This window comes from Melopsittacus undulatus, chromosome 5, assembly GCF_012275295.1.
Source record: "Melopsittacus undulatus isolate bMelUnd1 chromosome 5, bMelUnd1.mat.Z, whole genome shotgun sequence".
Classification (NCBI taxonomy): domain Eukaryota; kingdom Metazoa; phylum Chordata; class Aves; order Psittaciformes; family Psittaculidae; genus Melopsittacus; species Melopsittacus undulatus.
Genome location: NC_047531.1, coordinates 51253516 through 51280776, shown reverse-complemented (window position 1 = coordinate 51280776; position 27261 = coordinate 51253516). Strand labels below are relative to the sequence as shown.

The following is a 27261-nucleotide window of genomic DNA, read 5'->3' as shown; positions in this document are numbered from 1 at the left end:
TGTATCCTATGGAGCACCACCAGGGGCATGTTTCCTTGCTGGGCATCGGAGCCGCTTTCTGGAAGGGGTGGTGTGGGATCATGGTACTGAAATTCCTGAGACCTAAAGCAGAGGCAGATATTGCCTTCACCAACTGGAAGCTGGGCATGAATCTGAAACTCTGCAGTTATGTGCCACCCCTCTAGTGTGAGTTCAGGCTTTGATGGAGGAGTACTTTAATTTGACATGAAGTGATTAAAAGACCTGTGAAGTTTTCTATCCCTCTGCCAGAAGAGAAGTACCATCTGGCCAGGATAGGATGTATCCCACCTTTCCATAGCAGTGCTCCTTCCTTTCTCTCTGAGAAATAATCTGGGCTTAATGTAAGATTCTGTATTACAAGATGCTGATGTGCAGGGAGTATGAAGAAGCATGGTCCATAATGGATACAACTCTGCTGGCAGAATCCCCTGATAGAGCTCCACTTGGTCCCCAGCACAGTGGCTTTGCTACGCTGCAGTAGAGCACAGCTTTGCTAGTGCAGGGTGTGTGGTCATTGCGGTCTATCTGTAGTCCTGTAGGAGTATGGATATAGACTCATAGAATAGTTAGGGTTGGAAAGGACCTTAAGATCATCTAGTTCCAAACCCCTGCCATGGGCAGGGACACCTTACACTAAACCATGTCACCCAAGGCCTTGTCCAACCTGGCTTTGAACACCGTCAGGGATGGAGCATTCACAGCTTCAATGGGCAGCCCATTCCAGTGACTCACTACCCTAACAGTAAAGAACTTCCTCCTTATATCCAACTTATATGCAAACTTCCCCTGTTTAAGTTTTAACCTGTAACCCTTGTCCTGTCACTACAGTCCCTAATGAATAGTCCCTCACCAGCATCCCTATAGGCTCCCTTCAGATACGGGAAGGCTGCTATGAGGTCTCCACACAGCCTTCTCTTCTCCAGGCTGAACAGCCCCAACTTTCTCAGCCTGACTTCATACAGGAGGTGCTCCAGTCCCCTGATCATCCTCGTGGCCCTCCTCTTCCAACAGTTCCATGTCTTTTTATGTTGAGAACACCAAGTGAGGTCTCACAAGAGCAGAGTAGAGGGGCAGGATCACCTCCTTCGACCTGCTGGTCACACTCCTTTTGATGCAGCCCAGGATACAGTTGGCTTTCTGAGCTGTGAGCGCACACTGAAGCCAGCTCATGTTCATTTTCTCATTGACCAACGCCCCCAAGTCCTTCTCCGCAGGGCTGCTCTGAATCTCTTCTTTGCCCAACTTGTAGCTGTGCTTGGGATTGCTCCGACCCAGGTGTAGGACCTTGCACTTGTCATGGTTAAACTTCATGAGGCTGGCATCAGCCCACCTCACACGCGTGTCAAGGTCCCTCTGGATGGCATTTGTTCCCTCTAGCATATCAACAGAACCACACAGCTTGGTGTCATTGGCAAACCTGCTGAGGGCACACTCAATCCCACTGTCCGTGTCACTGAAAAAGATGTTAAACGAGACCGGTCCCAACACTGATCCCTGAGGGACACCACTTGTTACTGGTCTCCAGCTGGACATTGAACCGTTGACCACAACTCTTTGAGTGCGACCATCCAGCCAGTTCTTTATCCACCGAGTGGTCCACCTATCAAATTGATGACACTCCAATTTAGAGACAAGGATGTCATGTGGGACAGTGTCGAATGCTTTGCACAAGTCCAGGTAGATGACGTCAACTGCTCCACCCCGTCCATCACTTTTGTAGCCCCATCATAGAAAGCCACCACATTGGTCATGCAGGATTTTCCCCTAGTAAAGCCATGCTGGCTGTCACCAAGCACATTTCTCTTTTTCATGTGCCCTAGCATGCCTTCCAAGAGAATCTGCTCCCAGATTTTGCCAGGCATAGAGGTGAGACTGTCTGGTCTGTAATTCCCTGGGTCATCCATTTTCCCCTTCTTGAAAATGGGGGTTATATTTCCCTTTTTCCAGTCATCAGGAACTTCACCTGACTGCCATGATTTTTCAAATATGATGGACAGTGGCTTAGCAGCTTCATTCGCCAGCTCCTTCAGGACCCATGGATAGATTTCATCAGGGCCCATGGACTTGTGTACGTTCAGGTTCTTAAGATGGTCTCGAACCAGATCTTCTCGTACAGTGGGCCCAAGGTTTAGATTTTCACAGTCCCTGCATCTGCCTTCCACTTGGATGATGTGGTCAGAGCCTTTGCCAGTGAAGACCAAGGCAAAGAAGCGATTCAGAACCTCAGCCTTCTCCAAGTCCTGTGTAGCCAGTTCTCTCGATAGCTTCTGGAGGGGGCCTACGTTGTCCCTAGTCTGTTTTTTAGCTGCTACATACTTGTATTTAGCTACACTCATAGTTTTGCCATGGCTGTGTGAAGGAGAACAGGAAAATAGTGTAGGTTCAGTCTTTCGGATGTGTCAGTTTTAAAAGCCCCATGGTGCTTCCCTTTCTATCACAGGCTCAGGCCCACTGCAGTTCTGGGTTCAACCCTCAGCAGAAGCGGAGAGACTGGTCAGCAGAGGAAGTTAGGTGATACGAGGGTTGTAGAGTTTCTTAAGAAGCAGTTATGGTTTTGTTTTCCTTTAAATACAAATTAGGTTATTTTTGTTTTTTTTTTGTTGGGTTTTTTTTTTCCATAGAAGTCAATGGAAATATGTTGCTATAAAACCTCACGAAGAAAGATTGTACTGGAACACCAGCTTCTGGTTTTAGTTGGGTTTTCTGTGTCTTTCCTGAGATGGTTTTCTTGTTGCTATGTCAGTAGCAAAGACATGCATTTGGAATCTCACATAATTTGAGAAGCTTCAAAGGTATTTTCCATTTGATAAGGTCTGCTTTTGAGAACATAATGTGTTTATTAGAGGTTATCAGGTCACATCACTTATAATTTTCTCAGAAAAGTGATCAATTTCTTATACTAAAATGGCATTGATAAAAAAAACATTCAAGTGTTTCCTAATATAGTGCCCCTTAGCCTGTCTGTTGAAAAAATTTTTTTCCATGTAATATCTATTTGCACAGTGCCTAAGTGCTAAAGTGCATTTTCCTAGTGTTATGGCTTGCATGAAATGTAACTCAGAAAAAGTGCACTACATGCTCTATGAAGGCTTAATATAAGACCTAAGCACTACTTAGGGTTTAATGTAAGCCCTGTTTTGATGGGCTGAAGTAGGATACCTGCTGACTCTTTGCACAATGATTAATTTCACCTCTACAGTTTGATTTGCAATTGATGTTAATAAGGGGATGGCTTACAAAGAAAGCAGTCAGTGTGAAGACAAGTGTAGATGCCCTGCCTTTGAGTGGATACGATAATAGGTGTGGTGCTCTAAATTTGACAAGGCTTTTTTATAGCTTGTGAAATACAGCAATGTGTAGGCCTGTCAAAAAATAAATGGAGGTGTGTTTTCTACATTCCATTGCTTATAGTACAGCCCAGCAATAAACAGCAATAAGCAAGCCAAAGGTAAGAATGAGAAAGGAGGTAAATCTGTAAAGGGGGTTCCTGAGATGCTGAACCCAATCCCCAGTGATTGCAGGCACCTGTGTTATACCCTAAGCCTTTTCATAAACTGCTAAAGCTTTAAAGCTCAATCTTATTAGGTAATATTGGCTCCTCTGCGTGAATAAGCTCAGTAACATGTCCTTGTCTTCATGCTTCAGAACTCATTAATTTGAGGAAATTTGTTTAGGAGACTGGTCAGAGATGTTGTTAGGAAAGTAGTAAAGGGGACAAAAAAGTTCAGCTCTGTGGCTAGATTTTGGGAAGACTTTTGCAGAGGGGTGGGTGGCCTCATGTCTATGAAAACAGGGAAAAGGAAGAATGGGAAGACTGATGTCTTTGGTAGGATGCAAAGGAAGTAATTCACAAAAAAAAAAGAGTAAATGAAAGATAGAGGGAAATACTGTGTGATGTTTCAGCCCATAAAAACAAAGATGAGAAGAGGAGAATTTAATTCTGTTTGCAGTATATAAATATCTTGTTAAAGGGGAAGGTTTCTTTAACTCACTGGTTGTAACTGGAAATGCAGGGACAGCTTTATAAAAGCTAAGCACTGAGCAGAAGCCAGCAGTGGTGAGCAGTTATGTGATACAGTGACATTATCTGAGTCCTCTGTGGCACTTCCATAGAGTGGTCCTTTATGGCACCAAAGTGGAGTGCATTCACCTAAGGGTGTGCAAGGATACCCATTAGAGTGCAGGAAGAGAATATTTTCTCTACCATTAATTAAAAAAAACCCAAAAAGAAAACCCATTAGAGTGCAGGAAGAGAATATTTTCTCTACAATTAATTAAAAAAAAACCAACAAAGCTTACTATATCTTTATCTCATCCTTTCTTAATGTCTATTTTTGTGTATACTTTATGATGTACATAATTTACTACAGTAAATAATACAGTAGTGCATGTATATAATTTACAAATAAGGATATATCCATGCATTGGGAGTGTGTACTCAAAAATGTTCTACTGTTAGGGATATATAATCAAAAATATTTGGAGATCACTGCTCTATGGGTCCCTTAGAAACAGCAAATGTAACAGATTAATTGCTAAGTTACAGTAGGACAACTTGGACAGTGCATTTTTTTCAATGCAGATCTACGATGTGCTGAGGACATTACTGCTCTGAAAGTTTTACAGAGAGATGTTCATCCATCAGAGAAGCCCGGAGCTAAAAGGGCTTCTTGATGTTTCTTTGGGATGTGGTTGAACATGCAGTAAAGCTGGAGTGTTGGCATTATCCATTCCTACATCTGCCTGAATTGTTTACAAAGGAGAGGGCAGTGGGAATGGGACCGGTGTTGTCAACTGTAAATCTAAGATGTGGGTTAAATCACTTATTTAGTAATGGAGAATTAATTTTCATATTGCCCAAAATATTTACATCCTTCACCCTCAATCACCCCAGTGACCCTACAGCAAGGGCAAAATCCTTACATTGTTTTTGTCATGCTCAAGCCTTGCTGCTGCTTTCTTCATAAGTCAGATTTTGTCAGCCTTTCTAATGCTCTGCAATACTTTTTATTCTAGCAGTACAGCCTATTAACAGAACCATATCAAATGAGATTACTTGCAGAGTGGGTCTGATCCAAACCCCACTGAGGTTAGCTGAGGAACTACCATGGTCTTCACATCTATGATTTGGGATAAGGCCCAGGATAAAGAGCTTGTTGAAATATGGTGGTTGGATGAATCCCTAGCTCTTTTCAATAGATTTGATTGAGCTATGCTAACAATTCCAACTGGAAAAAAACCCAGATAACAGCATGTTTGTATGCAGGCTTGTGCTCTCCTCCGTTCTCTCCCCCTCCTCCCTTCATGCACATGTATTTAGCACAGAGGCAGACGCGTGGTTGTGTCAACTAACTGACATGAAGCAGCATCTCTCTGCTAAAAGTGGGACTGTTTGATGTAGTTGCAGTCAAATGTGCTTGATTTGAATAAGAGATTTTCTTTTGAAATCTATTTTTATGCAGATTTTAAAAGTCTATAAGGTAATGAGTCAATAAGGCAGCTATTAACACTTCAATCTTTCTGATACCCAGAATAAGAGAAAGAGATGGATGAGGTCTGGCTACTGTAGATTTAGCCAGCCTTTTCCTGTGTGAGATAAGTTAACCCTGTTTTGTATGCTAAGCTTAATTTTTTGAGTAGTTCCAGATTTTTGCATATGTGATGTTCAACTTCATGAAAGACTGTTTAGGTGTGCTGAAATGTGCACAGTGATATTTCTTGATTGCATCCTTGCTCTATTTCCACTTTTATATTTCTGATAATGTCTGTTTTTCAAGGTAATCACACAACTTTCAATAACCTTAAAAACTGTGTGCTGGGATTGCCTGTTCATGTCTGTCCTCTTGTTCTCTCTGTATTGATGACAGCCCGCTTGAATAATGAGCTTTAATTTCTGTCTATAGTGCAGGCCATGGAAGCACTGTGTCCAATTATTTAAAAATGAAAACACAGAAGACACTTGATTACATATCTTAGAAAGCAATTTTCTGTTTTCATGTAAGCTCCTGGGATAAATGACATATACACTAAGTCTTTTGTCTGTTTTGCTTGCCCCTTTCAGAGTATGATCTTAGTTATACTTACTGAGAGATTCCTGTGTACAAACACAGGATGCTATTGAATGTATGAACTGTGCCTAACATTCCCATATTGACGAATACTACATGTTCAGACTGACTAATTATACATGACAGTGCAGATAATTAGGGGTTCGTGTAGGCACGCACTTGGTAAAATCGCACCGTTGTGTGTCTCAGCTGCGTGAAAACTGTCTCTACTCCTCAGATTAGAGCTTATGAGGGCTAAAGAAATTTTATACACAGGACAGGTAGGGCAAACCCAGCAGTTTAGTTGTTGCCTTGAAAGACATAGACTCAGACCTGTGGGTCTGTTGGTGAGATGGGGCACCCTGTTCCCTGTGCTCTCTCAAAGCCCTGGCACCCTTTTTAAGACACACACTTAACAAATCCCTCATTGTTCATCTCATCCTTCCCCTCTTCTGTTTTCCACTCTGTACACTGTTATTTTTCTTTGCATTACTAGTGCACCAGCAAACAGTTTCAGCTAGGTGTTTCAGTCATCTTAACTATTCTGGCCAACATGGTCAAAACTTCCTTAGACACATGTACATAATATAATGATTTCTTTTTTTTTTTCTTCAGAAAAAGTTGGGTGTCTGCAAATTCCCTTTGTTTCTGGAGAGTTTCTGTGCAATGTCTAGTTAAGATAGAGCCCCTTTATTTGAATTACTAAGTGTAGAGTTAAGAGCTTTGTCTTTTGACACCCAGGTTTGAAAAACATGGCTGCAGGCAGTGATGCAAACTATGTAGTCTTTCTCCTTTATAATGAGAGAAACACTGAAATACGTCCCTAATAAATGACAATAATGTGAAGTGGAATATGCAGCCTCTGGGTTTCTTCTTGTTTTTTAATTAAATCCAGGAAAGTTTGTTTTGTTTTAGCTCTTTGTAAGCTGAGGACTGTGGCATACCAGTTGTGTGCAGAATTGCTGTTTTTCAGTTTGATCAGAAACAAGACCACAGCCAATTCACTGGCCAGGGGTATAAGCCAGAGCAGCTAATGTGGGTGCTGTAATTACCACGTACTTGGGGTGCTTCGGCTTCCTGAGCTGACATACTGTCTTTCAGGAGCACTAAATCATCTTTAAAAGCAAACAAAAACTACTACATGCTTGCACCATTTTAGATACATGCAACCAGCCACATTTTATCACCAGCCACAACTTGTTAGTGGAACAATAGGAACCACAGTAGCCTGGGATGACTGGTCAGAGGCTGTTTCATAAGGGCCTCTGAGTCATCTCCCTTCCATTCCTTGCAGTGTTTCACCAACCAGGTGCAGGCAATTATCCTTTTGCCAATATGCCAGAAGCTATAATTGTAAAAACCTCTGTATAAACCCAGTCTAAAGCACTTCAAATAACCCAGTCCCCAGATTTTGTCCCATCACCATGAACTGCCATCAGACTCTTCCTTTTTCCTTCTCAAATGCTGGCTTCTAACATCATGGGTCAGTCTTTTACTGCTTTGCTACTTAGGAAGAAAACCTGTGTCAGGGTGCGTATGAAAGCCTGTGCCAGTAGTCAAACAACAGGAGGCAAATTGTGCACACCCAAAAAAGGGCTATGCTCTGCCATGAAATACAACTTTGTTTAAATAGACTTGTTTCAGAATCAAAGATCAATGGTTGTTGTGACTCCGATCTGTCAGGAGAGAAGAATAATAACACCACTTTAATTTTCAGTAGGTATAAGCCTACAAGTGCCCCAGACATAGCAGTAAGTCTCAGGTGCATGGTACATTGCTAATGGAATAATTAATTCTGCCCACCTGCCTCTTCTGGAATGGTAAACTAGTGCAGGTGTGGCTGCTGAAGGTCTCTGGATACTTTAATTTTGGAGTTAAGAGTATGCCTTATGAGGTGTAGTAGTTAGGAGTAGGTTAGAAGAATTAGTTCTCTTAGTTTATTTTGAAAAGGAGGCTTGGTTAGGGGTTTACTATATATCAATATGTCTTTTAGGAAGTACTCTATTTACTGGAAAGCATGTTTGGGTATGCTTTGAAATTGTAAGTTTTTTACAACATTTTTCCTCCTTTCTTAAAAGATGTTTTTAGGTTACTGGCAGTTATTCTCATTCTTTACAGCTGTTCATACATCCACACATGCTTATTCCTCTGTACATCCAGAGGGTTGAACAAAATCCTCTAATGATGTTGTGCTTCTGTTGTAATGTTCAAAATAGTGACTCTGTTGTGGTCTTGCATCTCTGTGATTGTGCCTTTTAAGAACAGACATTCCCCTGTGCACACATTGAAGAGTTTCTGTTGGGGTTTTACCCCTTTCTTCAAGGAATTACTGTTCCAAATAGTTGCCTGAGGTTTTATTTATGATGGTGATGATTTATTTATTTTTTAATTTATTTTAAGTGGAAGAGTTGTGGGGTGATTGGTTTCCCAAATTGACTTTATTTGGTATGAGGAAGGAAGACCTGTTTTTCCTCAGACAGGTCTTTGTGTTGTCTTTAAATAGATGGCTGCATGCTCTAAAACATATTTAATCAAACTGTATGTAAGATAAGTAAAATAAAGGCCAGATGCTAGATTCTAATAAACCTTTCAGTACAGAAAAGCCTTAATCCCATGTCTGGGATTGCCTGGCTAATTGTTAGCTGGCTTGGTATCTTTGTTTATGCTCTCATTTAAAGAGGTAAAGTATTTGTAGATAAGCTGTGGGCAATTTCTAGTCAAAGCCTTTTTGTTGCTGTCTTTGGCTGTGTGATTGTACTGGTGTGGAAGGGGCCAGTTCTCTGACTTTGTCACTGATTTGTATTGGTAGCACAAATCCCTCCCTGATGTAAGGGGAGGCAAATAGTCTTTTTCCCATCGATAGCAAACAACAATTAGAGCAATAGTTAATCACTTGTTTATTTATAGACCAGAATGAGCTATGCTTCCATCTAGTTTGACTTCCTGTGTATTCAGGCTCTGTGTTTTCCTTAGACTTTACAGGGGAAGTGCTGTGTGATGTGGGCTTTTGTTTGCTTGTCTTCTTTTTTCAAGAAAAAAGAAAAAAGAAGGATCCCTCTTCTAAAAGCTGAAAGCTGCAGTAAGGCCATTTGCTTACCTGGTAAACTGTTTTAAACCTTATGTGCCCTCCCTGCCAAGAAATGGCATCTGAATGCAGGTTTACATTTCTGTAATGGCTACACCCAGCTCCATGAGTGTTTTGGCTTTGCCAGGGAGGATGGAAAGCTGCTGGCTGTCAGATCTCATTCCTGCATAACTATTTGTAGGCAGCAGTCAAAGCACTTCTCAACTTTCTTTTCAATATGCTGCTTGGAGCTCTTTAAGCTTCTCATTTAAGAGTTCATTTTATTTTTCCTTTCCCATCATTAGATCTCTTTCTACAAGCTTCCTTCAAGCTCCTCCCAGCACTCTCACCCCTTTCCTGAACAGAACTGTGTGTAATAGTTGCATGGTTGTTTTACCTGTGCTCTGCACATTGTTTCCTCCCCTCTGCCTAGTAGCCCCTTTTTATAACCCTAGGGATTATGTGCGTGCTTCTAAGTCCACCAGCAATACCTCCAGCTGTAATCAAAGCAGTGACTGAGGACATGTCTGTGACCTTTACAAGCAGAGCATTCCATTCAGGAGGTATGATCTGTGTTCCTAGATGTGTTGTCAGGCTGCCAGATGACTTCACTTCCCTGTTCTTTAGCTGCAACCCGTCTGTTTTGCGCTGTGCTATCCTACCCATCTTTGTGTCAGTGGTAAACTTTGCCAGGAAAGAGCTTTAGAGCCACCGTGTCTAAGGGGAACATTTCACATAGTGACTGAGCTGACCTAATAGCTCACAGCTGACAAAAGGGATATTCCCCTTCCCATCACCCACTTGTTGGTGCTGACTCTGGCACTGATTTGGCCCCTTGGCAGACCTGTGTGGGCACCCTTCCCTCTCCTGGGTGCAAACCACTCTCAAAACAAGTTCACTTCTACTGGGCTTGTTTGCTGGTTTAGTGGCTGCATCAGCTCTGGCAGGAACATAGGGAAAGCAGCAAGAAGGAATGTGTGGAGGTGGGTGGCAGAGGGAAGGAAACAAAAGTTTTCAGAAACAGTGAGGGCCTCCTACAGCCCTACTCTAATAGGTGACTTGCTGGCAGCGTCGTACCCATATAAATGTTATGGCTAAGATGGGTTTGCCATACTTCAGGTGGGTGGGACCATTCCTAGTGGTGTGTGATGCTCAACAACAGTCACCAGCTGCCAGGACAGATTTCCAGCTATCAAGTTCCATGGCCATTCCAGTGGTCTTCTGGCAGCAGGATGCTAGAGAGACCTGCAGAACAGCACAGAAAATCTGGTGTCAGATTTAAGTGGCTGTAATTCATGATGCCTTTCATTAGTGAATAAGAAACTATCCCTGTAAATCCTACTAGTAAGAGTCCTGCTGGCTAGTACCTCATGGTTATCAGCCATGTTTTGTGGCGCACCATTGAGCCAACTTTTAGCTTGTCTAGTTTGATGTCATGTTAGTTTTCTGTGGAGTGTGAGGTCTTTTAGGCAAAATGTTATGTTATCTAGTGATTCTAGTGCATTGGACTACCCCAAGTAGATGCTATTGGAAAGATTGTATTTATCAACCATACATATACCCTTGCCAAAAAAGCCCCACCCCAGCCTAAAATGAAAGGCTTGTTTGACAATACTGAAAGTTATTAATTAAATTTCAGGCCTTTCCTCAAATTCCATGCTGATGGCATTCCAAATTGATAGTTCTGTTATATTATGTAAGGATGATGATGATGTCAGGCTAATTGACTTACTGTCTCTGCTTTCTTCCTGTCCGTTTAGATTTTGGGGTGATGCTGGAAGTCCTTCAAATGCTGAGTTGTGCTAGTGTTCCAGGATTTGTTAAAAATCAGTACAGAGCAACTTAACCATTTTGTTAGGTGCATGTTATGTGATGCTACTTGATTTTGAAAAGGTCCACTTTTAGCAGGATGCTAAAAGTGAGGATGCTGTTACAAATTGTATCTTTTCTATTGCAGAAGTTTGAGAATTTTTTTTTGAAAGTATTGTTTTCCTAAATACTGATAGCTGTAGATGCAAAAAATCTTCAAGTAGTCAGGCACCTAATTCCTTCCTCACATAATTTCCATTTTCCTTTCTTCGTCCAAGAGTCCTTAAGATTTGTAATCTTTTTTTCTGTTTTACCTTGAGGACAGGGAAATTGCTGCAGCAGAGAGCCTTTATGCCAACTCGCAGATCCCAAGGGTAATGCGGTAGTCATGGGTGGGTTCTGGCACTTTGCATGGATTTGAAGTTAAAGGACCTGAGAAGGGCTAGGTTCCCCAGCAGGCAGTTGACAGAATAGAAGAGAACAAAACTAATGGTAGCTGTTTGGACTTAGCATAGAAAATCTTCAGCCTTGCATGTTAGGCTTTGCTTGAGTGTCGCTCAGTAGGGGAGTTTCCCCTTTCTGAACGGGGCTGGTGTGAATGGTCTATAGTAAAGTGTCATCTTAATGCACCCCTGCTGTAGATGTGTCTTTAAAGGATAGATGGATGTTCAGTGTGAATGGAAACATGAATTATGTGCAGAATCCCTTGTGAAAAATGAACAGTATCCAAAACATACTATATTGTTAGGTATTTATTTTGTTCTATGGGGAAAACAATGGATTTAATGTACGTATGTGCATGCACATGAATCTACATAGATGGATATATACATAAATATAGATGTATGGTTTCCTTAAGGGTTCAAAAGTACCATAGCTGGAGTTAGCTGTTCATAGAGTGAGTAAAGAGCCATTCTGTGATGTGGTATGCCAGTGTGGGAATGTGCCAACTTACCTGGGCCTTTACATTATAACCACTGTTTAATTTGGGGGAAACATTAAAATTAAAGCTTACCTTTTGAGCTATGGTAAAGGCCTGTGAGGGTCACCTTTTTGCAGGCTGCCATATTTGACACATGGTATGTTAGACTTGTGCACTACTGCACTTTACTTGGTTTGAGCGGACTGTGCTGATGCTTTTCTTGGTGTCTCTTTCGCATTCCTCCAATTCCAAGATTTCTATCCATTGCTGTTTTAGCCATGATTGGATCTTCCGTTCTAATTTCTCTTAGGACAGGCACTAAAACGCCACAATGATCAGTAAAAGTATTTGTCTTAAGACAGCCAGCTTCGTGTCTTGTGGTTAGCTCCTTCGAGATGAATTAAAGCTGTAAATAATGATGCAGGTCTATAACAAGCCTTAAAAAATATTGTTGTTTTACTTAGCACAAGAAATATATAAATCTAACCATAATAATAAATGAACCTATATCATTCCTTATATGTGACCCAAGGTAGTTTTAAGATCCTGCATGTCCTCTTCAGTCCATAACTTCTCAAAGACTTTGGCTGAGCATCCCTTTGCTTTCTCTCAGTAAGCCTCTTTCTTCCTGCCAGGATTTCTGTAATTTGTATCATGCCTTGCTCTTATTCTCTTCTACTCTTGATCCCAATTCTGTTGTCGGTCCTTTCATTTTTATCAACTTTTAAATCTCTTTTAAAGCCTGTGTATCAGCATCTAGTTTATTTGTTCTGTCTCTGGAAAATATCACTGATCTGCACACAGGTGCTTACGGAGAGGGTGAAGAAAATTGGCTTCTCTGGGCTTCTTCTCTTGCCTTTCTTGAAAGTGAATTGTTCATGGTAATGACTTGCTATCGTTACCTCCCTGTGGAATTTAAGTTCATTGCAGTAGTTAAAAAGTAATCGAGTGACAGTGTGCAGACTTCCATCCACTTTAGGGGACCCCATGATGATGATTTATTTATCATTCTTATTTCAGCAATAACTATGAACCTTTGTCAAAGATCAGGGCTCCACTGTGCATGTGAAGGCTGTGCAATGTAAGGGAAAGATGGTTGCTGTCTCAATGCATTTACAGTTGAGGCATTGAAGTGTTTTGCTTTCATGTGCCAGAAGTGTTTGAGACTGTTTAACTGAAGGAGAAAGGGTGAGCTGGGCCAGGGGTGCAATAGCAGGTCATTTAGGAGATGCTGTGAAGGCAGTATTTACGTACGCTACATTACTTGTGCAACAGTATGTCAGTTGTTAAAAACCCAAGAGTCAAAGGAACAGGTAACAGCAATGGACTTTCTTTTGTTAGCAGAGAACCATGATTACAAATTTCATCTAGGAGCCTGCCAGATAAACAGTTTAAGAAAGAACATGACCAATACGATGCTCCATTAAAATTAACTCTTCCTGTCATGTGCACACCTCCTTCGTGGAGAGGAGGACTTCTGCTGTGGGGATTATGGGCTACCCAGACAAGCAGACTGCAGAGTAAGCTGTCATGTGCTATGACACTGACTAACGCAAATCAGCTCTGTTCCAGGAAAGCCATTTCCATGTCAGCCTCTACATGAAAATTATCTGACTTGAACAAAAGGGTTTCTTTATGAAGTTAAGAGAATTATTCCTAAGGATTGGAATCTGTCTGTGTCATGGACAAATGGCCAGAATGGACTTCAAAGTGCAGTCAGAAGATGAGATAATGTGCCACAAGCACTTTTTTTTTTTTAAATAACCAGCAGCCCAGAAAGGAGCATGTCAGCAAAAAAAAAGTATATTTCTGTCTGAACAGTCCAACCTGCTGTTTTACAAGTAATGCACGGTGTTACAGCATTTTTCAGTGATTAAAGGAGGAAAATACCTCACAGTCCATTCTGCTCTGGGTTTGACACTTTGTGCGTACCCAGTGTTGCTATTCCTGTGTGTAGCTGGTTTCTCAGTCTGCTTACAGCTTGAATGGGTGATTCTGAGCTCCAGGAAAGCCCAATTGCTTTTGTTTTGCTTTTAATCTGGATGGCACTTCGGAGCAACACTTGAGCCCAGTTTTTTAGACTTTTTTTGAGTTCAGAGAATCTCCTTGAAGTTGGCTTCCTGCGATCCTTTCATCCAGTCTGTTTGAAACTGTGCTTTTCCTTTGGCTTTGTTTGGCATCTATTCAAGTACCTTCTGTTATGTGGTAGGTATCAGCCTTTGTTACTGGCCCATGATAGCTTACTCAGGCTGGTGATGGTGATTGACTGCTCAAGCACACTGAAAGTTGATTGAAATAATTTCAGTGCTCTTCCTGTCTCATGCATAGGGTTGCTAAAGGGTATTCTGGTAGTGCTAGGATAGGGAATAAAAGTTATGCATATTCCTTGCTATGTCTACTTTCACAAAATCACAGTGATTCTGTGATTCAATCACTTTATCTCTTACAAGATGAACTCATATTATGAAAAGGACTGAATTACTCTTTTTTCCTGTGGGCTCAACTCTTGTCAGCCCGTAGATACTCAAAAAGTCATGAATAAGGTGCAAAGGGAAAGAGGAGGCTGAGTTTACTTTCTGTATTTCCACAAGCCTTTGAATACCACTTCTGTACTTCTACTCACTATTTATGTGCACAGGAACCTTGAGGTTGGAAAGGTTGTCTCTTCTTGCCTTCAGAAATTAATGATGCTGTTCTTCAGTAACCACAGTGCTGTGGTCCCACGAAGGGAGCTCTGGGCATCCTTCACGTTAGTGATACTAAATCATGCATCAAAACACAGATCTCTGTACTCACACTATTTAGATGCATATATGGTCACTTCTCGTGTTTAATTCTGAGGCTTTGCAGCCAGAACTGGTGCTCGCTCTTGATGTAACAGATTGTCATTTGTTCCCTGAAGCATTCTCACTTCCAGTAGTTCTTCTATGCTGCTTCATGTTGCTAAGTCTGCCACCTTCCAGGACATGGGATTCCTCCTCCAGAGGTTTTTGTGCCTCCTTTGTACCTGAATGGTGTGGAAATGAGACGTGAGTGTGTGTGTGAAGTGTAATTCAATGGGATTTTATTTGGTATTGGGAAAGATGGAAAGTTAGAGAAATAGAGTAATGAAGAGCTGAGCAAAGAAAAAAAAAATAAAGAAGCATCGTCTCTCCTTGTGGCATCAGAGTACTCCTAGTTTTCAAGTCATGGGGAGCAGACAGTCCCCAGTATTAATTTCAACTCTATCATAGGCTGTCTGGTATGTACAGTATTATAGCATCTTTCCTGTAATTAAGGGTCAGACAATGATGTCATTGTCACCCCCCTACTATAGTGGATTAGAAATTACATAAAATAACTAGCTATGAGCTGAGATTTTATGTGTGCTCTCAGATTGAGAGCCAGCACTTCCTTTATTTTTAATCTGGTCTGTTTTATTATGGGTGGGTCTGAGAGCACCTCAAATGAAGGTTGTGTGATGCTGCCATTATACAATGTTATTTTCAATTGCCTATTGCTTTATCAGACTCTAAACAGCTATGATTAAAGTTTTCCAGGGCTATTGTCTGCCTTAGGTGGAATTATTGAAAAATTTTAGTTAAAATGAGCTCTGTAGTTTTTGAGACAAAGGCTAAAGAAAAACGCTGGTTTGCTTATTTTGTTTTGGGGATCTTTCTGGGGATCTTTCTCTTTTTTGTTGTTTTAAAATTATTTATTTTTAGAAGTGGTGTTTGATTATTTTATTTTAATTAGATTTGATTCAGGAATTCAGTACTTGGTGAGAGAAGGTGTGTTTTGTCAGTGGATGTACTTTTTGCCTTTCTCATGCAAATTTGGGTAAATTGTAAATGTCTGAGAAGTTGCAGTTAGCACACATTCATTGGAATCTCTTATGTTCGTATATAATTTCCAACTAATATTTCTGATTCTGTATTTGCTAAGCATATTCCTACCATTTGTCTGTCCTGAGGGCTGACCAGGCAGCAAGTCCCTGAGAGCAGTTCAGCTTGCTCCAATTACAGGGAATGAGAAAAGCATTTCTGTAATGGATCCCCCATGTGATAGCATCAGTGAAACTTGGGCACATGAACTACAAGCAGGCAGCCTGTTTCATCTTTCCACCAGCCCTTTTCCCCTTGACTCACCCATCACTTGTGTGCAGAGTTGCTGGGGAGGAAGAAGAGGATGTGTACTGTGGGTACTGAAGTGATAAGAAAGGAGGGGATTTCAGGTTAGAGGAGGAGAAACTGGGATAAACGACTGCATAAATGGCTGATACAAACCATTGTGAGGCTGTGTGGGGAGCAATCAGTTGGAGAGCTCATGATGGAAGGTAAGGCAGAGACTGAGTGAGGGGAGCAGTGCAGGTCTGCTCAAGTGAGAAGCAGAGATGGGAGCTGGGGGTGTCAGGAGGTCCACAGATGAGGAAGAGTGGGGATGTGGTGGTGCTGCCAGGGGAGCAGATGAGGGCTCACTGGTGAGGTGTCAGCACCTAGCCAGAAGCCTAGCATTTTGGTTTAGGAACTCTCAAATTTTTCTGTTTTTCCTCTCTGAGGAAGTATTAGAGACACTCTGGCAGGCTGGACCTCACAGCTCCCTTGCATGAAAGACAACCTGCTTCTGTCAGCTCTGTCATTAGCTCACTTGGCAAAGGTCCCTGCCATAGTTCTAGGGTCTTTTGGTGACCCCTTGGGATATAAAATGATGCAATGTGATGGATTTTTAGTGAGCTTTAAAAAACCTGAGAGCTTGCACTGAAAATTGCATTAAAGGCACATTATCGAGGTTGTAAAGTCAAGCACACACAAGTTAGGAAATGCCAGAACAAAGTTGGGCTTTGGACCATTAATTCACATTCTCTGTACACTATGAAATGATCTCGGGTGCTCTGATCACACCCGTTTCTGTCAGCAGAACCTCTGCCACATTCAGTGCACTGAATGGATGGTGGCCCCTTAATGTTAACGTAAATAAAAAATTATTTAATGTGCGATGTAATCATGAGGTCTGTCTGCATTTCTCCAGAACTGTCCAAAGGGAGGTGAATTATCCCTGCAGTCTGTCAGAGATGCTCATTTGAAACTACAAGTGGGGAAGATGCCTGGAGGTTTGTTCCAGTAACTCTTTATGTGTAGGCTTTGATGCCTGTCATCCTGCTATATGTATGCCGACAGGCTAGTCTCAAAAAGGAAGGAAGGACTGTGTTCCCACCTTACCTTCAGTCAAGGGAAACATCTTAGGATGCACTTGGGAAAGCACTAGGAGGTACTGAGCTCTTGAAGAAGCTTTTTTTCTTTCCCAGGGCTTTCCTTGGCTTGGTGCTACTCCATAAAGCCTTTGTGCCAGCTGAGTGGCTCTGTATGCACTGTTACTTTTGAGGAATGTGGTACAAGACCTGAACTCTAAAACCAGTTCCCTTACAGCAGCAGACATCAAGCAAGTTGCCTCATAGACCAGAACTGCATGGCTTAAAAAATTAAAGGCAGCTGAGATATATGTATGTGCCAGTAGGAATACAGCTTGGCTTTGCCTGCACAGCACATCACTACTTGATGTATATGCTAGATAACATTTCAGGAATTCAGCCACCACAGCATTGCAATCCCTTTTTGACCGTATATGAAATAGTAGGCCAGTGGCCTAGTGAGTACCTCCTTTATGGCAATGAAAAGCCAGATTGACTGGGCTTCCAAGCAGACTTTCCTATCTTGATTTAAATATGAAATTGCATCTTTCATCTATATCAATATTCCTAACATGTAGGAATAGTTGATATGTAGAAATAGTACAGAAATGGGTGCCATGTTTCCTGCAAATGGAGTTGCCTCACTAGAGTATGAACTTGCATGACAATTAGATGAATTAACCTGAAACTTTATGTCCTTTTAATTATTCAGTTGAGATGTCCAATTACAAAAGTGAGATGTTTAATTACTTGAGGAGGGCAGAAATACAACTTTATGAAATTTTAGTATGGTTTCTGATATCTGTGTTTCTAGCAATACACCCATTTATGCAAGCTTTAGCCTTCCTGGCTGAAGCAAGAACATTTATGGTCTTGAGTTGGTACCATTTTCCTCTGTGTGCCTCACAATATCTGTGTCAACAAAAAAGGGGAGGAGGACACTGGTCCTTAAGAAAGATATGATACCAGTGGTCCTAGGAAGTGAAAGGAAGGCTCGGCCTGTGGTTAAGGCAGTGGGGTTGGGATGTGAGAGCTGAGCGTAGCTATCAGCTCTGACCCAGGCTTTCTGTGGGTATCGTGTATGGCCTTGCATATGCACCAGACTTCAGGTGAGACCACCCTTTGTGCTTGCATGGGGTGGAAGTCCCACCTCCTTTCTCAAGGGTATATGTTGCTATAATGAGGCAACAGCCTCTGCTGCTGTTGACCTCCATCATTTTGTTTAAAGGTGTTGAGCCAACAATGAAGGGCTGAAGCTGTGGATTTATGACTCTTGTTTGTTTGCTCTTTATTTGGAAGAGTCACCGCCCAGTGTGAAAGGGCTGCACTCTGAGAGAAGTGATGAAATACTGTCATTGGCCTGCTGTACAGACCATCTGTCTCTCCCAGGACTACTCTGGTGCATGGTGAAGTGTGTTGTTTTCCTGTATGGGCTTTTTCATTTAATTGGCCATGATTCACTGCTAAATTCTGGTTTTTTTTTTTGTTTTTTTTTTTTTTTTAAATCAAAGCAACCCCCAAAACTTTAAACACACAGTGACAACCTGCAGCCTTAATACAACCAGTCCTTTGTGCCTATCGGTTGTCTTAAGATAAGAGACACTAAAATAATTGTTCAACAGACCAGAACAGTATGGATTAAAAAATGATTGTTAGCAGATAGATGAGGTATAAATTTAATATTGAGCATAAAATTTGGCCTTTCCTGCACATTATTTCTGGTGCATTAGCAAATGTTTCAATGAAATAATGATAATCCTATGGTCATTTGGGTTTTGCAGCTGGAAAACATCTGCCCCTGTGGAAGCGGGTGGTGCATATGTGTGTAATATCTGTCTTTTTCTTGTGCAATTATGTCAAAATTAAAACACTGTGAGTGCATGCAAGTATTTAGGAAGAACAAGTGGTACATGGAAATTTTCATTATCTCTGAAACTGGTATTACAGCCCTACAAATTCATAGTTAAAATGCATGGATTTGTTAAGCTTGAAAATTAAATTGCAGTGTTTAAATAGCCTTATCCCATCCTGGCTAATGTCTCTTTCGAAGCTTACCTCTGGAATGTACTGAAATTATACTTATGGATATTCTGTATCTTTTCCTGAAAAAAATAGAGTAATTCCTTACTCTGAGCCTGTATTCTACACAACCAAGTGTATTTCCATCCAGCAAAACTCTCCATTTCCACCAGGAGTACTACTAGGCAACAGTAAAGGGCAATTTAGTAACCTTTGTTGACTAATATTAGAACATCTTATAAGAGGGATTTACTTTCCCTAATTTTCTCTCTTCTGCTTTGTGAGAGGGTGCTTCAGGACCTGCCTGTCTTTTGGGGATGGACAGCTGATTTGATTTGCTGTTTTTATTTCTCTATTAGTGAGTACACTTTCTGAAGGTAATAGCCAGAGGTGGTTTTATCCATTTGGGGTGCTATCCACTTTGGTTGCAATACTGCCCCTCTTGTAAGACTTAGTTTCTTCATGTTCCTTTGTCAGAATGGGACCAGATAATGATTTTCTATCATAAATAGCCCGAGCATCAGACTAGAAGGAAGATGTATGTGATGGCAGCTCTCCAGTGACGCTGCTGTAGTATTAATAATGCAAAATTTCCCAGTGAGGGCTAAGAGCAAAAAGTCTTAAGTTTGTAGCCAGCCTGGGGATGATATCAATGTTTTGGTGAGACTGTGCTATCTAGGCAGTGCTCCCAGGAATGCTTGTATATTTTCATATGAGCTAGCATTGTAATGTTAGGGAGGCTACTGTTATTTTGTATATTGTTACTGCTTTGTGGGCAAAATACATGACAAAGTTAACTGGATGGGTATATGTAAATAGAGGCAAATGGGTGAAAATACATGATGATTATCTCTTGTTTAGTAGGAATGATTTCCATTATCTCAGCAAAATACCTTGTTTTCCCACTCAGTCTTCCAAAATAATGCACCTCCCAGCTCTCAACAAGGGAATTAAATAAGATCACTTTTTATCTCTGAGTGTCCTAGTTTATAGCTTTCAGACATTATTAGGTTGCTCATTACTTAGATGTGGAAGGAATGACGTACTTTCTCTATTGAGAGAAATTTGGGGTAGTTTCAATAGTATGTTGAACTCTGTGATGCAGAATTGGAAACTGTAATGTTATCTGCTACACAAATTGATTGCACTTAATGGTAGGCTGTGTAGTACTTTTTCCTGTGGTGCTGATCTGTACTGACCTGGCTGGGCAGATGGTCAGTTCTGTTGATTACATATCCGTCGCAACTTATTTTTTATGTGGTGTTTTGTGGAAATAAGTTTGTATTTCAGAAAGCTTAAATCTGCCATCCTGGCCTACAGGAATGTATTTGGAATGTTAAGTTTCTTTTAACAGTCATGTTTAATATATACAGAGGGCATCTAGCTCTGACAGGCCATCTGAATGTCTTCAAAGAGTTACTGAATTGTTTATTGATCTACTTCATTATTGCTGTTCCTCTGGTTCCTTTTGATGTCTTGTCACTTTGTTCAAAATATGATCCCAGGGTTTTAAATTAATAGTTGTGCAGGAAGCCCTACGTGTGTAAATATTAGGGTATGTTTCTCCTTTGAGTAAGAATGTGCTAGATTGTGCAGTAAATATTGCTGCCATCAGTTTTATCCTTTTCATGCCCCTCCCGGTGCACAGATACTACTTCCTCCCTTCCTCTTAAGAAAACTGAAGTGTCTGAGGTTTTATCTCTTAGGTTTTATAACAGTCTAATCTCTTATTCTGCCTTTGGAAGCTTACAGACTAGTTTCCTGCTTAGGAAAATAAATTTGATTAATTTTCCCTCCTTCCCTTTAATCTTTTCCATGTGTGTTTCTTACATTTGTTACATCACAAATTAAAAGTGCTGCTGATTTATTTTTTTATCCCCCCCCCCTTAATTTATTTAATCACTTTTGGAAGCTTTTTAAGCTTCTAGAATAGACAGCATCCTATGACAAGGAGTTTCATAGTTAGTATGTTGATTTCTTGGACAAGGGCTTCATTTTTAATCCTGCCACCTGAATGTTCATTTGTGGATTTTATTTTTTTTTTATTTGGGCTATAAATAGTGGGTAATAATTCTTTATTTTTTAAGCTCTCAGGATCTTAAAGATTTTTATTATATCCTCCATCAGGTGCTTCTTTTTCCAGGATTAAGATTATAGCCTGTTTGCTTATTCATTGTACAGAAGTTGTTCCGTATCCTTGGTCATCTTGGTCACCTCTCATTATCTCTTCTATTTCTAGATTTTGCATTTGACTCAGCCCATTGGCTCATCTTCTACCCTTAGTGTGCACCCACAGCAACAGCAGGAGGTTGCCTGATATCAAATTAATTTTTGTGGTAAATTAACACAGAAATGTTAAGCATCAGAGTGAGAAATAACACTTCCTGCTGGTGATAAGGCAGGTGTGGAACTATTTCATTTAGATGTACAGCTTCTTCAGACAAATGTCTTGTGACTGCCTACAAGGCAGCCTTGCCAGTCTTCCAGCTTATAGCTTGCCTCCCCTTACCAGCAACAAAACCTGGCCACTGTTTTCACAGTGCACTTCACTCAGTTCTGAGAGTTACAGGCCAAGTGTATGTCCTAGGTGTGACCAGTAGCTGAACTACAGAAACTCTCCCATTTGGTTGCTTCTGGCTGACTAGGCAAAGGTTTGTGCTGTGAAGCTGTCAGATTCATCTATTACTGGTGTTCATTGTTTGTCATGCCGGGACAATTTTATTTATTTTTAAGAGTTCCTTAACCCACTCCTTTCTCACTCTTCCCCCATCCAAACTGGTAGGAATGAGCTAAGTATTCTAGAGGTAGGGATAAAAAAATCCAACCTCTTAATATTTAAGTCTGTAGAAAGTAAACTGTTACATTAGAAGTGGTCAAAGTCAAGGCTACCTGTGTGCAGTCTTAAATCCTTCCTCTTTTGTGCATACAGCCCAGTCAGTCTTTAAGAGCTTGCTGTTTCCTTTCCTGCAAAACTGCAGATATTTCAACAATAATGGAAATACTGTAAAATCATAGGATAGCACTAATGTGTTTATTGATGAGGTTTCTTTTTTTTTCCTGCTGGCCCTGCCTTTTCATTGTTATATTTCGTTGTGAAACTTGACTGCAGTACTTGTGTTTCCTTATATTTGAAGTAGGTTTTCAAAAGGTAAGTGAGCCAAATACATCAGAGAAAACCACATTAAGAGGGGAAAAAGGAAAGCAAATCCTCAGCTGTGAGGAGCTGCCAGTAATGTTCAGAAGCTGACAAAGACAAGCTGCTCACCTAAGCACAAATAGTCTTCAGAGTCCGTGTGTTTGTTCCCTTGTGAAACTGGGTGCACTGTACTCATTAGGTTTGTTCCATTTTAAATATTTGACCACATTGTTTACTTTTGTGTAGTTTAAGGCTCTGTTGCAGTCAATTTTCACTTTGCAGTACATGAAGACTGGGAGTCTACAGGGTGTCCAGTCTGTAGTGAAATAAGCAGTTAACTGTAGCCCAGCCTGGTGTTTTGTGATGTGCCATGTTATTTTATAGTGAAAACATCCAGGATAAAATGCTACAAAATTGATGGGTTTGCATTGAGAGAGATTTTAATTTTTTTCCACTGTTTACATGCTGAAGATGAGGACTCTGCTGTGACACAAAGACACTTCAGGAAGATTTCAAACAGCAGCAAAAAATTCTCTCTTTGGGAAAGAAAATGTACCGTGTAGACTTTTCTGTCATTTTGAAGTTAAAACATTTTTCCCCAAGATTATTTGCTTCTTCAATGCAAAAAAAACCTCACATTCCTTTTTTTTTTTTTTTAAAGCATTAAATTAACCGGAAAGTCAATAATATGTATAAAATATGCAATAAATATCAACCCCTGTAACTGTACTCCATGATACTCTGGCATACTGAAATAGTGCCTTTGCATAGACTGATGACACATTATTTCTATTGAAAGGGTTTGTGCTTGTGAAGGTTTGTACTGCCCCTTAAAAAAAAAAGTTGCTTTTAAAAAATTCAAATTGCTGTCTTCTGATTAGGATTTTTCTAAACTATCTTCACAGATTCCCATTAAAAGGGTAGATAATATGCTGCAGGAAATCTGGTGGGAATAGAATTACAAAAAGCTAGTGACTTAATGCTTAAGTCCCATTCTGCTTTTCTGGTCATGTGAGATTTAATTCTCTTAATTTTATATATTTGATTTCACAATACCATTCCCTCCTGTGGGAGGAAAGGCCCATTTTCTGACATAAATGTTTCTTTTCTCTCCCCTCTCCACCCTGACCCCCAAGAACTCTGTGCTGTTTGCCCATTAAGTTGTACCAGAATAATTCTTACTGTGTCACATAGGGCATTTCAAATGAGGAATGTGTCAGTTATTGGACCTCAAGGAGGAGAGGTCCAAGTCATAGTGATGGGTTAGCATAGTCTTTAGGGTCAACAAGGCTGGGATTAAGAGGGAATGAGCCCATCAGGGTCTGAGGGCACTGCTTCTGCTGTCTCTCATCATTCAGATGACTTGCAGACCCAATAGACTATAAAGCAGTTGATATTGTGACCACTACATTATATGCAGTTCAGTTTTTATTTTGGGCTAGATTTAATTTGCTCCCCAGGACTAAACAGTCTTGCTTCACCTGGGGTTCAAAGCTGACTGCTTATTAGTTCAGACCTGCCGTGGTAAGAGATGAAGGATTGGAACAAAGCTTCAAGTTCAGTTTCCTGTCAAAAAAGTGTAGTTGCATGTGCCAAAACTGCTCTGGACATAGACCCCCGTGCAGAGGGAGAGCTTTAAAACTGTATTACTGCTATGAGCTAAGGTCTTAATATAGACACAGCCTTTTATTAATCTTAAAGATCTTTTGTCCTGATCTTCCTGGTGATAGTATTCAGTATTACTCTGTCTAGCTAATTAAAGCTGCTGCTGTTAGCTCCTGTTCTGTCAAGTTTCACTAATTGAAGTCCACTGACATAAATCCATTGTTTGTATTAAGAAAGGGGGAGGGCAGGGAAAAGAAAAAAAAAAAGACTTTGGAGTTTTGTTTTTTTGTTTTGTTTTGTTTCGTTTTTTTTTTCTTTTTCCCCAGTTGTCCCTGTCAACACGCCACAGTTTCATCTGAAACAAGGGATGCATGAAGCTTTTCAGCCTGGGTTTTGTTTCTCTGTAGTTTTTATACTTGTTTAATTTGCTGACTGGCAGCTGCAAAATCACTTAATCAGCATATCTGGCCCAAATACTAGGCTGGACTTGAACATACTGACAGTGTCCTGGCTCATGCACAACTGAGACTAGTTAGAATTCTTGTTCTGTGATCTGTATAGGTAGCAGTGGTGGAAAAATGAGAAAACAATAGTCTGAACATCCTTCTTGTTCCTTTCCCAGATGTGCCACACTAGTCAAACCCTGAATGCCTGTTTTGGTCTTGTTTGTAGACTCATGGGGATTTGGAAAGTCACTTCTGACTTACAAGACCCTCTGTGGGAACAGAAACAGTTCTCTATTACCACTGCTCAATTAGCAGGCCTTCTTTTTGAGTCCATTCATTTGTCCTCTCTGAGGCATCATTGTTATGTGTTCATCTCTGTGATCTGTGGAGCATGGAGCTGCTGAGCAGTGTCACCACATTGACAGGTCTGTTTGGTCAACACAGAAAACATTTTCTCTGAATCCAAGCAAGTCATATGAACTAATTGCTGTGGTGAGTCCTATCATGGCAAGATCCAGAATTAACTTACTACCTTATTTTTTCCAGGTACTCCACATCTACATTCTCCAAACTAAGCAAAGTAGGGATTCGACATCCTCCAACTCTTCCTTTCATTGGTAACCTGCTCTTTTTCCATGAGGTAAGATATAGTTTTCTTTGTATCTACCCAAAGTGATGGGATGAGTGGACAGGAAGTAGGAAGAATTTAAATGGTACACTTCAGTTGTACCATCTCTTCAAGCATCTGCCTCTAGAAAGAACAAGCAAAACTCAGCTTTTTGTTTCAATTGATAGAAGCAGTTGAGTGCAAGCAGCAATAATTTCAGGGTAAAATAAACTTGAGTGAAAAAAAAAGAAGCATAAGCTCCTGCAGTTAATTACTTGAGCTTTTCCAAGAAAGTTCATGCCCTCAGTGAAGCAAATTTAGTTATGTGAATAGAGCAGATTATATTAACTAGCCCAAACTGGTTTGTTCTGAGTGGTTTTGGCTCCTATGACCTTTCTGTTTGTTTGTGCTGTTGCTGATTGTACACATTTATTCCAAAGCTTGTAAAGTTACTTGCTCCTGAGCAATAACTGGCATTAGGCACCACTGAACTCTGTCACTCTGTGCCCCACATACTGGGACTGGGAAGAGGAAAGAAGGGAAAGTACTGGAATTCTGCCTTCAGATTTCATTCCCTTATTTTTCTCACCTATGCCCTTTCATTAGTCTGCTAATGCTGCAGTTCTGTTCCTTACTCAATTTCAGTAATGCTTCTGAGGGTCCAAAACCTCTTAATAATGAGGAGCTACCATTTCTTTGGTTGAATCTTACAGCAAAATCTCTGTAGTGTGTCCCTGTTCCAGTACAACAACTTTTCAGGAAATCTGGGCTAACTCCAGCTGCTGCCCAATTTCCTCTTTTAAGTGCATGGTCATCGATATCCATGCTGAGATTTGAATTATTAATGACAATATAGTGCCTCTTACCTTAGTCTTCATAGGGATTGCACTGTCAATATCTGACTCATTGTTAGGTAAAACCCATTTAAATACCAGTTTTATGTGTACATCTGATTTCATTTAGAAAATAGCATGAAAGGTAGACTTGATCTGCTCTTGATTAATGTGAACTGGAGTTGACAGAGTGACTTTAATGCACTGGGGATGCTGGTGGTGTGGAATACAGACCAGTTCATCCTCCCTCTTCTGGTTTCAGTTCAGTCAGGTGGCAAGAAGCTACTTGTCCTGTAGTTCTTTGGTGAAAAAATCCAGTTATCATTAGTCACCTGCTAATGCTGTAAGAGAAAGTGATTAGAGACTAAGCTATTTTGATATGCTGTAGATAAGCTTGCCCTGTACCAGCAGACAAGTGGAAAGTTTTTGCAAACTGTTACCTGTGATGTTAAGCAAGTTTCATTACCAAAATTGCATTAATTAAACCCACTTAATGCAAGCTAATAAAGAAAAGTTAAACTTGATCCTACCTACTTGTAGCAAAAAAATTGGTTAAAGGTAGCTGATAAATTATATCTTGGATTACCAAGAAGTATTACTTCCATGCAGGGTTTTGAAATACCCTTTTTTGGACAATTTGGGTGATGCAAAACCACAAGCCTCACAAGGCTGTATGTTCTTGGATTTCACTATCCATCTTCCCTACAGTCCTATGATTACCAGTAACAATGGGCAGGGATGAGTCCAGGCTCTTTGTAATTTTTCTTTCCTCATATATTTTTCCATGTTTTCTGGATCTGCTCCTGTGGCTGCTTTCCTAGAAATAGTGCCCATAGCAACGTGTTGGTAATAGGAGAGCTTCTTTTATACTGCAGGCTGTTCTCTGAGAGTGTTTTCAGGGACATGAGTGCTCTCACTGCAGTCAGAGGACAGCTTCCACCTTTCCTTCCCCTGCAGGGTAGATCCGGAGGTTGCCCATCCTAGGAGTGAGGATGGTTTTAAGGGCTTAGCTGTGAGGGGCACAGCTGTGCATGAGCAGTGATTTGTTGGGGGCTGAGGTTACTTCTTTTTATGCTAATAGGAAGTAGCAAAATGTTGATTTGTTCTGTCGCTACATCTACAATGTTAAAAAGTTCTTGCACTTGCATGTTTATGCAACCGTGTCTTCTCACTGAACTGGCTTTTTAGAGAGTTTCTCTTTTAAGTAGGCCAGATCCTTCTTGGTATTGCCAATGTTGTGAAAGGAAAACACAGGAGCCACACTCCCACTACATCATCAGACTAGCAGTTTTCAAACCATGAACATTTATTTTGGAGGAATTCATGAATGGTGACTTAGGAATGAATTGATATGTGCCGTATGGGAATCTGCCTATGTGTCATTCATACTCTTCCAGTGTCAAACTTGAACTGCAAATCAACTCAGGTTGAAAAGCCCTGGACAGCAGAGGGATCTAGAAGAAAAAGGGAAATTAAGACATCTTAACATACACAGTCTTCTGGTCCAAAAAGTGTCCTCATAGTTTCTAGTTCTCCTCCTAGAATATGATTGCTAGAAACTTAAGGAAAAAAGGGGGGAAGATGG

The 27261-nt window shown here is 40.7% G+C and overlaps 1 protein-coding gene across 2 annotated transcripts in view; it reads left to right on the top strand.

Moving 5' to 3' along the window:
* The window catches only part of TBXAS1 (thromboxane A synthase 1), a 228635-nt gene that overhangs the window by 30744 nt on the left and 170630 nt on the right, over nucleotides 1–27261 (top strand). Inside the window, exon 2 of one of the 2 annotated variants that reach the window (XM_031050023.2) lies at nucleotides 24783–24876. In XM_031050023.2, coding sequence (XP_030905883.2) covers nucleotides 24783–24876 — 94 coding nt within the window. Of the gene's footprint in view, nucleotides 1–24782; nucleotides 24877–27261 lie in introns of those variants that run through there. The other variant, XM_031050024.2, reaches the window with a different exon arrangement.